This window comes from Solanum verrucosum, unplaced genomic scaffold (assembly GCF_900185275.1).
Source record: "Solanum verrucosum unplaced genomic scaffold, falcon-dt-bn FXZP01000205.1, whole genome shotgun sequence".
Lineage (NCBI taxonomy): Eukaryota > Viridiplantae > Streptophyta > Magnoliopsida > Solanales > Solanaceae > Solanum > Solanum verrucosum.
In genome coordinates, this window is record NW_026019950.1 from 648773 (window position 1) to 661886 (window position 13114).

The 13114-nt window shown below is 34.6% G+C and overlaps 1 protein-coding gene across 2 annotated transcripts; it reads right to left on the bottom strand.

The window, feature by feature from the left end:
• Positions 1–2402: 2402 nt before the first annotated feature.
• LOC125813728 (CDPK-related kinase 3-like) lies at positions 2403–10967 on the bottom strand. 2 transcript variants are annotated; one of them, XM_049493187.1, is made up of 11 exons: positions 9934–10967; positions 8964–9094; positions 8433–8474; positions 8250–8358; positions 8056–8134; positions 5748–6044; positions 4167–4276; positions 3957–4061; positions 3771–3833; positions 2813–2980; positions 2403–2735 (listed from the first exon to the last, which is right to left on the bottom strand). In XM_049493187.1, the coding sequence occupies exons 1-11, from the start codon at positions 10483–10485 to the stop codon at positions 2595–2597; spliced, it is 1797 nt and encodes a 598-aa protein (XP_049349144.1). In that variant the 5' UTR covers positions 10486–10967; the 3' UTR covers positions 2403–2594. The 2 variants fall into 2 exon arrangements, with proteins under 2 accessions (XP_049349144.1, XP_049349145.1); XM_049493188.1 differs by having other exon boundaries at positions 9927–10101.
• Between the last annotated feature and the right edge of the window lie 2147 nt (positions 10968–13114).

Genomic DNA, 13114 nt, shown 5'->3' on the forward strand with positions numbered 1-13114 from the left:
TCGTTTGGTAGGCTGGACAAGCATAAATAATCCTCAATTAAAAATTAAATATTGCTTTATTCTTGTTTGGTTACTAATCTTGGAATTTGTGATTATAATTAGTATCGGAACTAGTTATTTGTATCTGAGATGGAATAACAGTCTTATATTAGTTATCCCGAGATAAAACAACAAAAATGATTAAAGTACCCCTAAGGTCCCAGCTTAAACCTTTTTTCTATTAAATGAGATGGAAGGAATTTTTTTTTAAACAAACAACTTCTTCTAAACACGATAACGTTAAACCAAACCATCAATAAAATAAATCAACCTTAACTAACCGCTTAGTATCTTTAAAAATAAGAACACAACACTATTCACTAGATGCTACTTGAGGAATCTATAGTGTTATCCAAAGACATTGTAATAAAGATTCCCATACGTATATTATTTTGAATTGAAAAAAGAATAGTTGGGAGTTCATACATGATACAATAATATTCAACATCGGTTATATGTCAATTGTTAGTTTGGCAGTAGTTGTTTTAAGTTGATGGGGGAAATTCAAATGTTGTTTTCCTATCCACCTGCCCCCTACCACAACAAAATGTTTACACACTTGTTACTTTGAACTATCAAAACCATTCGTCATCGAGAATAGAATAGTATAATATAGGAAGTTCTTTTATCCATATCGCTCCAATATAATTGGATTCCTGAACCGCTCAATCCAGAATTTTATTTATTTTACATCATTATCAAAAAAAAATCATATATTATTATTGTTGTTATAATTTATATATCAAATCTTTTTACCTAGGGCATTTTAAATCGGAAACAATTTGATCCCTACCTTCAAGATATGAGTAAGGTCTGCGTATACTCTATCTTTCGAGCCCTGTGGGATTACACTAGATTGTTATACAAAGATTTGAGTAGATAGACACACATATTAAGTGTTGTAGCTGTGATTGGAACCCAAAAATATCATGTTATTATTTGAGATTATCCACTTGATTGATGATCCCTTTAGGGACTTTTTTGTAGTGGATTATTGAGGAACAACATGGACTAATGCTTTGATTATAAACGTGGTGATAATGTTTGAAGATTAGTTAGGTAAGAAACCAATCTGGTCAATGACTGTTAAGAAGCATTTTAGCACTTAGCTAATGGACCATTTGCCAATTTTGTATGTTGCTTTAACAGCTATTGGCGTGGTCTACTTAAGAAAAACATGAAGAAAATGGCAATTCCCATCTAGACGTCCCTTGATCTTTTTTATTATATATATATATATATTTTAGGATCAATATGTTTGGTGCCTGAACAAAGTCTTATATTGTTAGTTCAAAAAAAAACTACGTATAAGATATAGGAATACCCCCTAGTGTGAGACCTTATGGAGAAAATCATCATATTAACTTGGCGCATAGCAGATAATATCACACCATGTTCAGTGTGTTTTTGAATTGATTTTTAGTAAATAACTAATATTAGAATCATACCATGTTGTGCTTTTGGATTGATTTAGTCAATAGCTAATATTAGAATTAATGATCTGACGAGATGAGTATGAAATTAGTGGAGTGAAATATGGTGTGGGCCACGACTTACTACATTTGATTGTCTATAGCCCGATGTACAACCTTTACGCATAACTTATGCATGTCTATAGGCCGATGTACAACCTTTACGCATAATTTGGAGACATACATACAAAAAAAAAAGGGCCTATCGATTTTGACAGTCATAAACACTCGAAACATCTGACTCTCCGAATAAGCCAAATTTCATGGTCACTTGTAGAACTTAATTTAAGGGAGAGATTGTTGAATATACGAACAAAGTCTCACATTGATAGCTGAAAAGAAAAAAAAGATCCATATAAGGTGTAGGACATTTTTAATGGTGTTAGATATGTTGGGACAAACTGTATTGATTTGGTCCAAAGCAGACAATATCACATCATGTTAATAGTATCTCTAATTGATTTAGCCCAAAAACTGATACGAGAGTCCATGGTTCGCTAGACAAGTATAGAATTGGCGTAGTGATTGTGTGGGCCATGACCTACAACCTTTGCATGTCTATGAGTCAGTCTCATATTGGTAGCCGGAAAAAAAAAATGAAGCTATAGTCTTCATATAAGGTGTAGAGATGCTCTCAACAGTGTGAGACAAGGATATCACACAAGGATATATTTGGATTATCTTAGCCCAACGCAATTCAACAGTAGCTGCAAACATGCAAGTCAGTTTAATTTTCAAGTAGGTTGATTACCACTAGCAGAATATGCTCAGCCAAAATAATAGGACTACTACCTAGCTAGTAAATTGTAGAAGAAATGAACTTTTTAAGCTTCAGATTGACAAACAGCAATTCAGCATGCTCCTAGAAGTTTTCTTCCCCAGATAAATCAATTACACAGATCCAAAATCCAAATCGCTAGTTATTAAAGAATAATGATCCTCACAACATCAATTGGATATCTTTGACACTAGATAAGTTTAACACTTTCTATTACTGCACAAAAGAAAAAAAGAACGAAAAGAATAGAAACTATAATCTCTTGTTCTCTCTTTGGAGCAACTGGTGTGCTCTGTGCAGCCATGTTATCGATGATGTCTTGTGCTTGAACTTCGCATTGTCACACCATGCAAAAATTTGGTATACCCAAGGAAACTCAATTTCCTATCGGATGGTCTGATCCAATCCTTGAGAAAAGCGTAAGCCGTAGGGCCCAAATTCATTTCCTGCAAACACAGATATCACATCAAAAATAGCTAAGATGGATCAAAATACAGGCACTGTCAGTACACCCTTCGCTTACCTGTGCTAATTCCTCAACAGAAATGACACGGTTTCCTTCTTGCTCAAAATAATTGAAAGCGGCACTAGCAATATGTTCCCAGTTTTCAAGAGCCTCAAGCTGATATGTACTAATTGCAGCAGCACAGAACTCTTCAAACTCCATTTGCTTGTAAGATAATGGTTCCAGCTTCAATTTAACAAACAAAAATATGAGTTCAAAATTGTAGAAGTGATAAGATGTTATGTTATGTTCAAACAAAAAGATACAAGGTGCAAGTTCATGGATTTATGATCTAGAAAGAAGAAATTTCACATGCTTTTCAGGAATCAACAAACTGTTAGGATTTATCTTTTCATTTGGCAACTAACTATTCCTCAATGCCATAGGAAAATGACACCTTTTTACTTAAATGCTACTCAGAGCGGGGCTTTCAGAATGAAGATGATATTATTTCTTGTTTGAAAGAGTGAAAAAAATGAGTTAAGCGATATACAGGAGGCATAGTAGCAGAAATAGAAAGATAACCGTCCCATTGTATTTAAATTTAGAAACAATGAGCAGTGACATCTTGGTCGAAGAGTCCCTTTTAACCTATGTTGCTCATACTCTTCCAAAATATTACCATGTGTGTGTCAGATCCTCCAAAAGCTATGCATTTTTGGAGGATCCGCGATGGGCATGGCAACAATGTTGGAGAGCTCAAGCAACATAGTGTTTAACTAGTAAGGACACAGAAAGATGAAAAAGATTGCAAGAACAATGTTATCTTCTATGCCCTCTCCAAGGTTATCATAAACAAGTGCATTAAACATGCTAAGCATGTCTCACTCTAGAACTCAATGATTATCACTTAAAAACATGAATTGATATCTAGGACGTTAATATTGTAATGCATGTACGAATACATAAATGATAGAAGTCGGAGAGAAAACGAACACAATCAGAACAAGTTACTACAATAGCATAGGTGTCTCACCAAATTAATGATGTCAAGAACTCTGGCCTCCCTCATGGCATCAGTTGTTTGTTTCATAAGTGCCTGCACAATCAATTCACGATGATGCAATTAGGAATTGGAAGATAGATGGAGGATGGTTCGAAAAACACTTCGCAAATAATTGTATTTTTTGTGAAATAAAAATTATACAGTAAGACCACCAACCATCCTAAAATTATCGAGTGACACAGAACCAGCTTTCGGTTCCAATAAATTGAATTGAGCCTTGAGGTATATTAACTCTTCTTCTGTCAATGCTTTTGAAAGAGCCTGCATTATAAGAATAGATTGAAATGATATACACTCTCAAGATAGAAGACTTCAAAAGAATGCTCCAAATAAGCAACAACTGACAACCACCAGTATAGGAATTACCTTCAGTGCTGCACGTTTCAAGGGTGATGTTCGAATATAAGTCTTGACTAATTTAAAGATCAATATGTCTAAGGGTATAAAAGGATTTTCAGTCCTTAACCATGGATGAGCTGCAAATGCAAAAGGAATCCATCAGATCCACAGGGTGAAATGCATGTACAGTATAATTAATGGAAATTGATACATGCCAAGAGAAATTCAGACATTAAGCAGAGAGTATCTTCCTGTCACAACATCATTGATAAACAGCCAAATACACAGATAATCCATCAAACTTGGAACAAAATGTCAGTTAGACACCTTAACTCTAACTTGGAGTCTTGGACACCTAAACTTGACAGAATTGTGTTTTGTGAACCCTTCAGCGAATAAAACCTCACAAAACAAACTGTATTTACTTTTACACACTGATGATGTATCAGGAGAACAATAAAATAAAGACACATTTCATTCTAACAAACCATGTTATCCCATAATACCCAAACAGAAAAATATGAATATTTAATCTTCAGCTTGTCCCCTCCTTTCCTCGTCTTTCAAAAACAGTACTTTTCTCTTCATAATCCTTTTAATCCCTTCAGAAAATTGCAGAAGCTTAGTGGCACAAGTTTGGGTCATTACCAACAGTATTATCAAGAAAATTTCAAGGCAACAACTGTAGATGCATTCATCTTGCTTCTCCACCATGGAACAATTCTTTAGAAACAACAATTCTTTGGGGTGGCTGATTAAACCTTCTATGCTCTTTCCAACTATTAATTACTCAATGGGACGATGGTGTTATCAGTAGAACAAGGGAAAAAATGAAGAGGCTAAAATCAGAAACAAAGAGAGAAGAATAATTTAAGAAATCAATGGTGAAGGCTCAAGAAAGTGTTAAGGCAACCACCAACATTTGAACTGATGAAAAGAGGACTGCTCGTTGATGGGCAAGCTTCAGAGTTGGATGCTGTTATTGATGAGCTAAGACAGTCGATGATGGTGGTGATAGAACGTCTTCGAGATCGATCGTGAGGAAGTTTCTAGAGATTCTGTGGCCAAGGCCGTAAAGTCATTGGCAGCAGTGGCTCAGTTTCATCTTTGGGCGGGATGCCAAATAATTTAACATCTCTCAGCCTTTTAGAAGCTTCTAGTTATCTCCTTTTTTAATCCGTACATTGAGACCCGAATTTTTTTTTGTTATGAGCTGAACCCCAGCTCTGTGGTTCGTGCAAGGAAGAAGAAAGATATGTTCAGGGGTGGCTGGTTCCGAGGAAGAGTGAGAAAATTGAAGACAGTGAAAGGACGATTGCTATAATGATCTCTGATGGATGGGGATTTTTTTAGAAGAGAATGAGAAACTTAGCAGAAAAGAGGCATGTTACACGCTCAAAAAATGAGTGTCACATTCATGGTTTGCCACATCAGCATTTTGTATTTATGAGACATTTTAGTCAATTAGAAGTGTGCAACTGATCATGACTGAAGATGAGGTGTCTAAATGACATTTTGTGCTATGTTTGAGGGACGGTCTATGTATTTGTCCTTGATAAATGGAACATTTTTGTTATAAAGCTGATAAATTGAACATAAACAACTTACTCAGTGCTTGAGAAGCAGTCATTCTCTTCCTATGGTCTTTATTCAAAAGCCTTTTCACAAAATCTCTGGCCTCTGCTGACACTGCAGGCCAAGGCGAGTCCTCAAAATTAGGATCAGCTCGTAACACAGAACGGAAAATGCCAGACTCTGTACGTGCCCAGAAAGGTCTACTTCCACATAACAAGATATAAGTTATCACACCAATACTCCACATATCTGCTTCAATGCTATATGACCTATGAAGTACTTCAGGAGCAACATAATATGCACTGCCAACAATATCGTTAAGACGTTGATCTGTAAAAGCAGAAGAAATGATTGTTTACATCTCAAGGGCAGTGTTGAATACCAAATTAACAAGGATAGGTAATCTCATACATGATACAGAAAGTAAATGAACATACCCTGCAGAGCAAATTTCATAAGCAAAAACCACCATAAATCAGGAGTACCAATTAAAATGGATCAACAAAATAAAGCATTTCACATCCTTATCACAGAGATGAAACTTAATTGAAATGGAGTATTAGACCTGGCTTAGCAAAGAATAATTAGTGACTGACCGACTGTCATGTGTGATAATAATGAAAAGTTGCATGCCCAATTACAGAAGAACTTCTCAAATCACACCTAATTCACTCATCTTGAAATTTCCTAAAATCAATTTGTTAAGCAGCTGACTTGTTGTCCAAGGTGATAAAAATTATCATAAAAGAAAGAGAAAGAGAATCATGCTGATATTTCAATTTACTTATAGCAACTGAACATCTGCGGAAACAAGAGGTATCAACTCCGCTGCTTTTGATTTCTAGACATCCAATATTTATACAACTAGTGTTTTAAATGATAGTTCGGGGACTCATTTTGGGAAAGAGACAACGAAATTCACAGCTGAACTTCCTAGCTGAAAGTCTTACTTCCCCACTAAGCTATCACCACCTTACACAGAAAGCTTGGAGCTATACCATGTAATTTGGCTCACCTCTTGTGCCAAATATTTTTTGATAGGGACCTCTTTTGCCAAATAAGTAAGTAAAGGTTACATCTAAGCTGGGTCTTATCTCAAAGATCTATGTCCTTTATGCAAAATGTGGAACAATGGCAAGAACTCCACAAACAGCACTACAACCTAAAACTATAGGGAAGAGTCTTTGCCTATTAAGATTAAGAAGCTTAAACTGATTTACTTGATATCTTTTAAAGAAACAACCAGTTCCTACTGTGGAAATTTGTTAACGTTTAGATAAAGATTGCTTTCCTAATTATGATTAGGTTTCTACTGAGTGCTTTCTGCAGTGTGTTCCACAGTAACTACTCCCTCCCAGAGGCGAACCTGAAGACAATGGGGGCACTACTAAAGGCAGATGCGGGTTAGTCAAAGCACTGACACTTCATCGGAAAATATTGTCAAACAAGTACAACATCGAAGGTATATATAAATATAAATAAAACAAAAATATAACATAGTTCACTCTATTGTTGGATAGTTTTGACCCTCAGTGTACACTTTGAGGTTTCTAGTTTGAATCACGCCTGAGGTTTTTAATATGCCTTTTTTGAGAAAAAAAATGACAAAATGAAAACGCAACACCAGAATTGAACTCAGGACACTCCGCTTGCGAAGAAGCACAATGAACACTGTCGGACCAATGCACCAACTCAGCTTATGTATTTCAGGGTGCACATTTAATTATATGATCCTTATTCAGGTATATACATGTATATACGCATAAAAAAAATTGAAGTAAACGGGTGCACGTGCACCCCCTCCCTCAAACGTGCCGCCTCTGCTCCCTCCCCTCCGTTTCAATTTGTTTGTCCTACTTTCCTTTTTAGTCCGTTTCAAAAAAATACCTCTTTTCCTTTTTAGCAACTCTTTAATTACAACTTTCCACATTGCATGTTTAAGACCATAAGATTAAAAGGCATTTTGGTATATTTGACATATTTTTAATTTAACTGAAACGGAGGGAGTAGTATATTATAATATTTACCTACAATTACAAAACTGACCCAAGTAATTACACCTGCATCTTTTAAATTTGTCACAAGACGAAAAGGAGATTATTTTCAGATGTGAAGCATCCTAACAGAGACCTTTTGAAATGTGGTAGGCCCCACCTCATCATAAAATTCGATAACAGAAGAGTACAGGAAGTCAGAAGTCAAAACTCAAAGGGATTATTTGTAGATTATGTGCATTTTCAAGAAGCCACGGCATCGGTGGTTATTAAATGACAAGTGATAAATCAACCAAAAGGAAAAAATAAAATCAAAATTGTATGTCTTATCCAAATGCAATCATTACCTGGTTTAATGAAATCTGATAGACCAAAATCAATCACCTTCATTGGTGAATCCTCGTCTTTCTTTGCAAAAAGAAAGTTCTACAAGTAAATCAAGTTACAGAAGCAGATAGATCAGTGGAATAAGCGGAGAAAATCTCCCCAAAATGTGATTCACATTCGTGAACATTTTTAGTGAGGTTGATTTATGTAGTACCTCGGGCTTCAGATCGCGGTGCACCACACCTTGAAGATGACAAAAGGCGACAACATTTAGTATTTGAACCACAATACTTTTGGCATCCTCCTCTGTGTATCTCCCACCTCTGGGAAGGAAAAGAGAGGCATTTTACAACTTGCGTTTTTATATTATGATTAACATCCAAATAGCAAAAATTACCTTGATAGAATTCTGTCCAATAGTTCCCCGCCTTCACATAACCTATTATGAAAGAAAGCATTGGAAGAAAAATAAGAAGTAGACAACTCACTTCATAATTAAGTTAAGGCAACATCAACAACCACATCCTAACCAACGAATACTCAATATCCATTCCGCGCCATTAGTTCCTCTTTCATTCTAATTCAAAAGTCTCTGACATTAATTGAGATCATCGAAGTCTAAAACTTACTCTTACACTGACATACAAACCTTTGACAAATTAAAAAGACTTCGGTCAAGAGTGACCTAATTGAAAGTGTACCAACATGATAGAATTATCTTAAAGCCATTTCAAACAATCATACCAACAAACTGGAGGATATCAAAGGTAAAAAGTTTGGAAATGAAGATTCTTGATAAAATAAAGAGGTACCTTATCAAAGCATAAAAATTAGTGTAAAGAAATGATTTCTGACATTAATTGAAAGCATCTATAGAGAAATCAGTATAACTGAAGTAAGACTAGATTGAAGAGAAGGAAAGACATACTCCATTACTATGTAGACATTGTTGGCATCCTCAAATGCATCATAAAACTTGACAAGATTCTGATGTCCAGATAAGGCTTTCAATATCTTCACCTCCCTGCGAACATCTTCGATAGAGATAGCGGTTGTCATCTGTCAAACAACATTCATCCCATCAACAGCCTACTCCCAAGTCAAACTTAAGACCTATTACCATGTCATTTCCAGAAAAGGTAGTATCCACACAACGTAAAGGTGATCCCACTTTAGAGAGAAGGGGGTGGCATATATTTGAATTGCAGTCTCTCCTACCAAAACGATTGTCCACCTTTATATATATATGTGTGTGTTACAAAACACAACCTTAAGTGTTAAGAATCACCAGAATTAAATAAAATGCTTATGGATGTATCTGACAAGCATCCAACTGCTTCATATAATGTCTCCGACTACAGGATTTCATAGATAAGTCAGACTAAATGGAGAATCAATATTGACAGAGACAAATGAGGTCCTGGTTAGTTGTCTTAGTATGCCATCAAGTCGGGCGCACTTGTTTCAACACCAACAGATAATTCAAAGATATGTATGCATAAACACAGCAAATTATCACTCACCTTGTAGAACAGCTATAGCTTCTAAAGTTTCTATTAATTGCCTTACGCCATTACTAATCTAGTCTTATAGGTACACTGGCTTGAAACAATTCATTTTTCTTAGATTTCTTAACATGTATTCTACAATGTGCACTTTTTTCGCAAAACATTCCATGGACATAACACTGTTTTACATTGTACAGGACAAAATTCCCAAATTCGGAAAAGGGTAAACTCCGAAACTACAATAGACTTCCACCTACATTATATAGCTAGCTATGATATCTTATGGATTTAATCTGAATTAAAAAGCTTCTCTAGATTGGGTGATGCTGCACCCTCATAAGATCATGAATGAGTGAAAAATAGCAGCATATGCATACACATACCACACACCTTAGCTTTGGAAATGATCTTCACAGCCACTGGCTGATTTTTGAGTTCGCCTTTTTTACCTTTTGCCCAACAAGTATGGCCGAAATGCCCTCGACCCACCTCCTTTCCCAATTCATACTTTGATGTCAAATTCTTTGGATAGCCGAAGCTTTTATCAAGCTGTCCCTCACCTTCACCACCTTCATCTTCCGGTATTGGCCCTTCTTTCGGCTTTACTGACGTCCCTCCCTGTCGCTTAAAGATAGCTGATAATATAGGTTTCGCCGGCGATGGCGGTGGAAATGGCCACTTGAATTTCCTTCTCGGCGTTCCAACCGGAGATGGCGATGGAGCTATTCCGGCAGGATACGGGCTCTGAAACGGACTGGCTGTAAATGAGTGAGCTGGCGTACTGTTGTTGGTGTAACTCATCCCATTCCCGACTGATTGACGTACCGGTGAAGGTGGTGGTTTAGGGCGATTGTTGGTAGATACCGCAGAGCTTCCATCTCCGACAGCAACAACGCTACCACCATTATCACCGGAAACACCATTACTGCAACACTGCCCCATCGAGAAAAACTCCGATCACGGCCAGTCAAAGTCCACTCATGCGACGGTCAACAAAATCAAAAAGTAGAAAGCAATCACCGGAGAAACGCGTCTTCAATAGAAAATGAAAAATCTATACCCCAGAAAACAGAGTAAATAAAAAATACTAATAATCAGATTTTGTAAATTTCAAAGTATATATATATATATATATTATATTATATTAAAAGAAGCCGAAGAAGAATAAATCAAATCAAAAAAAAAGAAAAAAAGACTGTAGTTATTGTTGACATTAAAGACATTTTTGGATCAGAAATCTGACGTCAACACGTCAGAAATCTCAAAAACCTTAGCTCTTAATCACTTCTAATTACACTGTTAAACGCAACAAAATCTGATTAAAATGAAGACAGAAAATTGCAAATGAAGGACAAAAAGAAACAGCTTAGATGTTGAACGGCCCAAGAAGTTTCTTTCTTTGATAAAATCGCTGCTTTGAAACTTTCTTGTTTGTGTAACTTTCAAAACGCCGTATATTATAAGTTAGTAGAAAAAAAAAGTCAGTTAAAACCTGTGAAACTCATTGCCAACTTGTCTTTTTGTTAGACTTTTCACATCATCACATATGTTAATTAACCTAAATTAAACATAGGTATTCACATTATGCGTAATAATATCTTGGAATATCCTGTTTTAAATATGTAAAAAATTAATCGATAAACTTTTTCCAAATATATTTCGACCATGTTAATAAGTTTGGAGTGTTCTCATTTATCTCATGGTTAATTGAGAAATAACCATTTTTTAACGTGTTACGTTTTAACTAACTTTTAAATTTTGCGTATATTAACTTAATACCTCGTTTGGTAGAAAGGATAAGGGAATATTAATTCCGAAATTAACAGTAGGATAAGCTTATCTCATGTCTGATTGGAATAAAATAGCGGAATAACTTATCCCGAGATCGCAGTGTTACTTTTATCCCATATTAAGGGTGGATAATAATCTCGAGATAATTAATTCTGAGATGACTTGTTCTTCAATCAAACGTGCCTTAATAATACTAAATTAGGCTTACAAAGCGAACGTGGTAGAAAATCGTGATTAATTAGAATAAGCAATTCAAATCGGATTATTTTATTAATTTGAAGTGATTTTTAAAATGAAAGTAATCTTCAAAAGTCTCTAATACCTCAAAATAATCGCGAAATTACCAATCTCAAAACAAATAAAAAAAAATATTCTCAAAATTATTATTCTTATCCCGCATCAAACGATATCTAAAGTGTGCAACCCTAAATTAACTAGCACTTAATAAACATATTGATTGGGTTGGGAGGGTAAGTATATCAAGTAAATTAGACAAGGCACTTTAAAGAAAATATGGTGGAAATTTGAGAATAGCAAAGTATAATAAATACTAGTCAACTACCAAAAAACTATGTGGGTGAGTCAAAGTCATTTGGTGCATTGTTTTTTCAATCTCTGGTGCCAAACTAAATAAGGCAATTACAATTATTGGGAGTAAGTGTAACTATAAAGAGTAGTTGTACATTCAACTACCAAATATTGAATCTTCATTAATTTTCCATGTTAAGAAACAGACAGAAAAAGAAAAGCAATAAAACTTTTAATTTTTATTTAGGTAGTAGATCTAAATTTTTCTGTTTTTATCTTTAATAAAAAAAATCGAGATCAATTAATATAAATTTTGATTAATCTAACCAGATGATTATTTTGGATTTATGGATTTCCTTTCTTTTCTTGTTTTTTTTTTCTCAATTTAGCAAATAAATGATGTTGCAATTAATTAGTTGTTGAACATTTCTACTTCTAGATTATTGCTTTGATTCATTATGTTGTGATACATGACACATAAGTAGAAATTCAAATAAGAAACTTCATTTGAAATGAGAGCAATTAATTTAAGGCTTCAGTATTTTTAATCAATTCCATAAAAAATGTATGTGTGAATCTCTCCTCATATATGGCTTACGACATTTGAGGTGGTCCAGCTCAACATTTTTTTCGCAAATAATGTAATGAAATTAAGAATACGCAAAAAAAAAATTGAGAATACGTGTTATTTTCTTCCCTTATTCTTTTTCTCTTGAACATTGAGATATTCATGAAAATGATGGGAAAAAATGCTTATTTTGTGAAAAATAATGAACAAATATGAAATGGAAAGTAGTATTCTTAATCCCTGAATTTTTAGTTTGTTACGGTTTCAATCCTTGTGTTATTTATCTAACTATACTTAAACCTTTAATTAAATTGAATTTATGGGTTTGGTCCAATCGCCATAGAGGTAGATGAGAGTTTAGATCCTGCTTTGAGTAATTTTTGTATGAAGAACAAAAAAATTCTAATATTGATTTTTTCTTAATTTAAAATCATATAACTAATGAAACAAAGTTGACTAGCATTTTACTTATGTTATTCAATAATAGGAGATTTCAACGTAAAAATATCTTTGAAAAAATAATGAAATCATCTTTGATTTTTCTATAACATTGAAACGTTGTGAAAACATACGTATGAGAGGAGTTATCGGAAAGAAAAATTATTTGGCAATTGCTCTTTTACTTTTTGGACCAACACTAATAACTAACATTAATTTTTATTTATAATTACGGGAAGATCAATT

Bases quoted from the DNA above. Each gene is read 5' to 3' on its own strand.
- LOC125813728 (XM_049493187.1), bottom strand. From the start codon at position 10,485: ATGGGGCAGTGTTGCAGTAATGGTGTTTCCGGTGATAATGGTGGTAGC. The intron at 8,475-8,963 runs GTATGTCTTTCC...CTTTCATAATAG, and splicing joins AATGTCTACATAGTAATGGA to GTTATGTGAAGGCGGGGAAC. The intron at 8,135-8,249 runs GTACTACATAAA...ATTTACTTGTAG, and splicing joins ACCGCGATCTGAAGCCCGAG to AACTTTCTTTTTGCAAAGAA.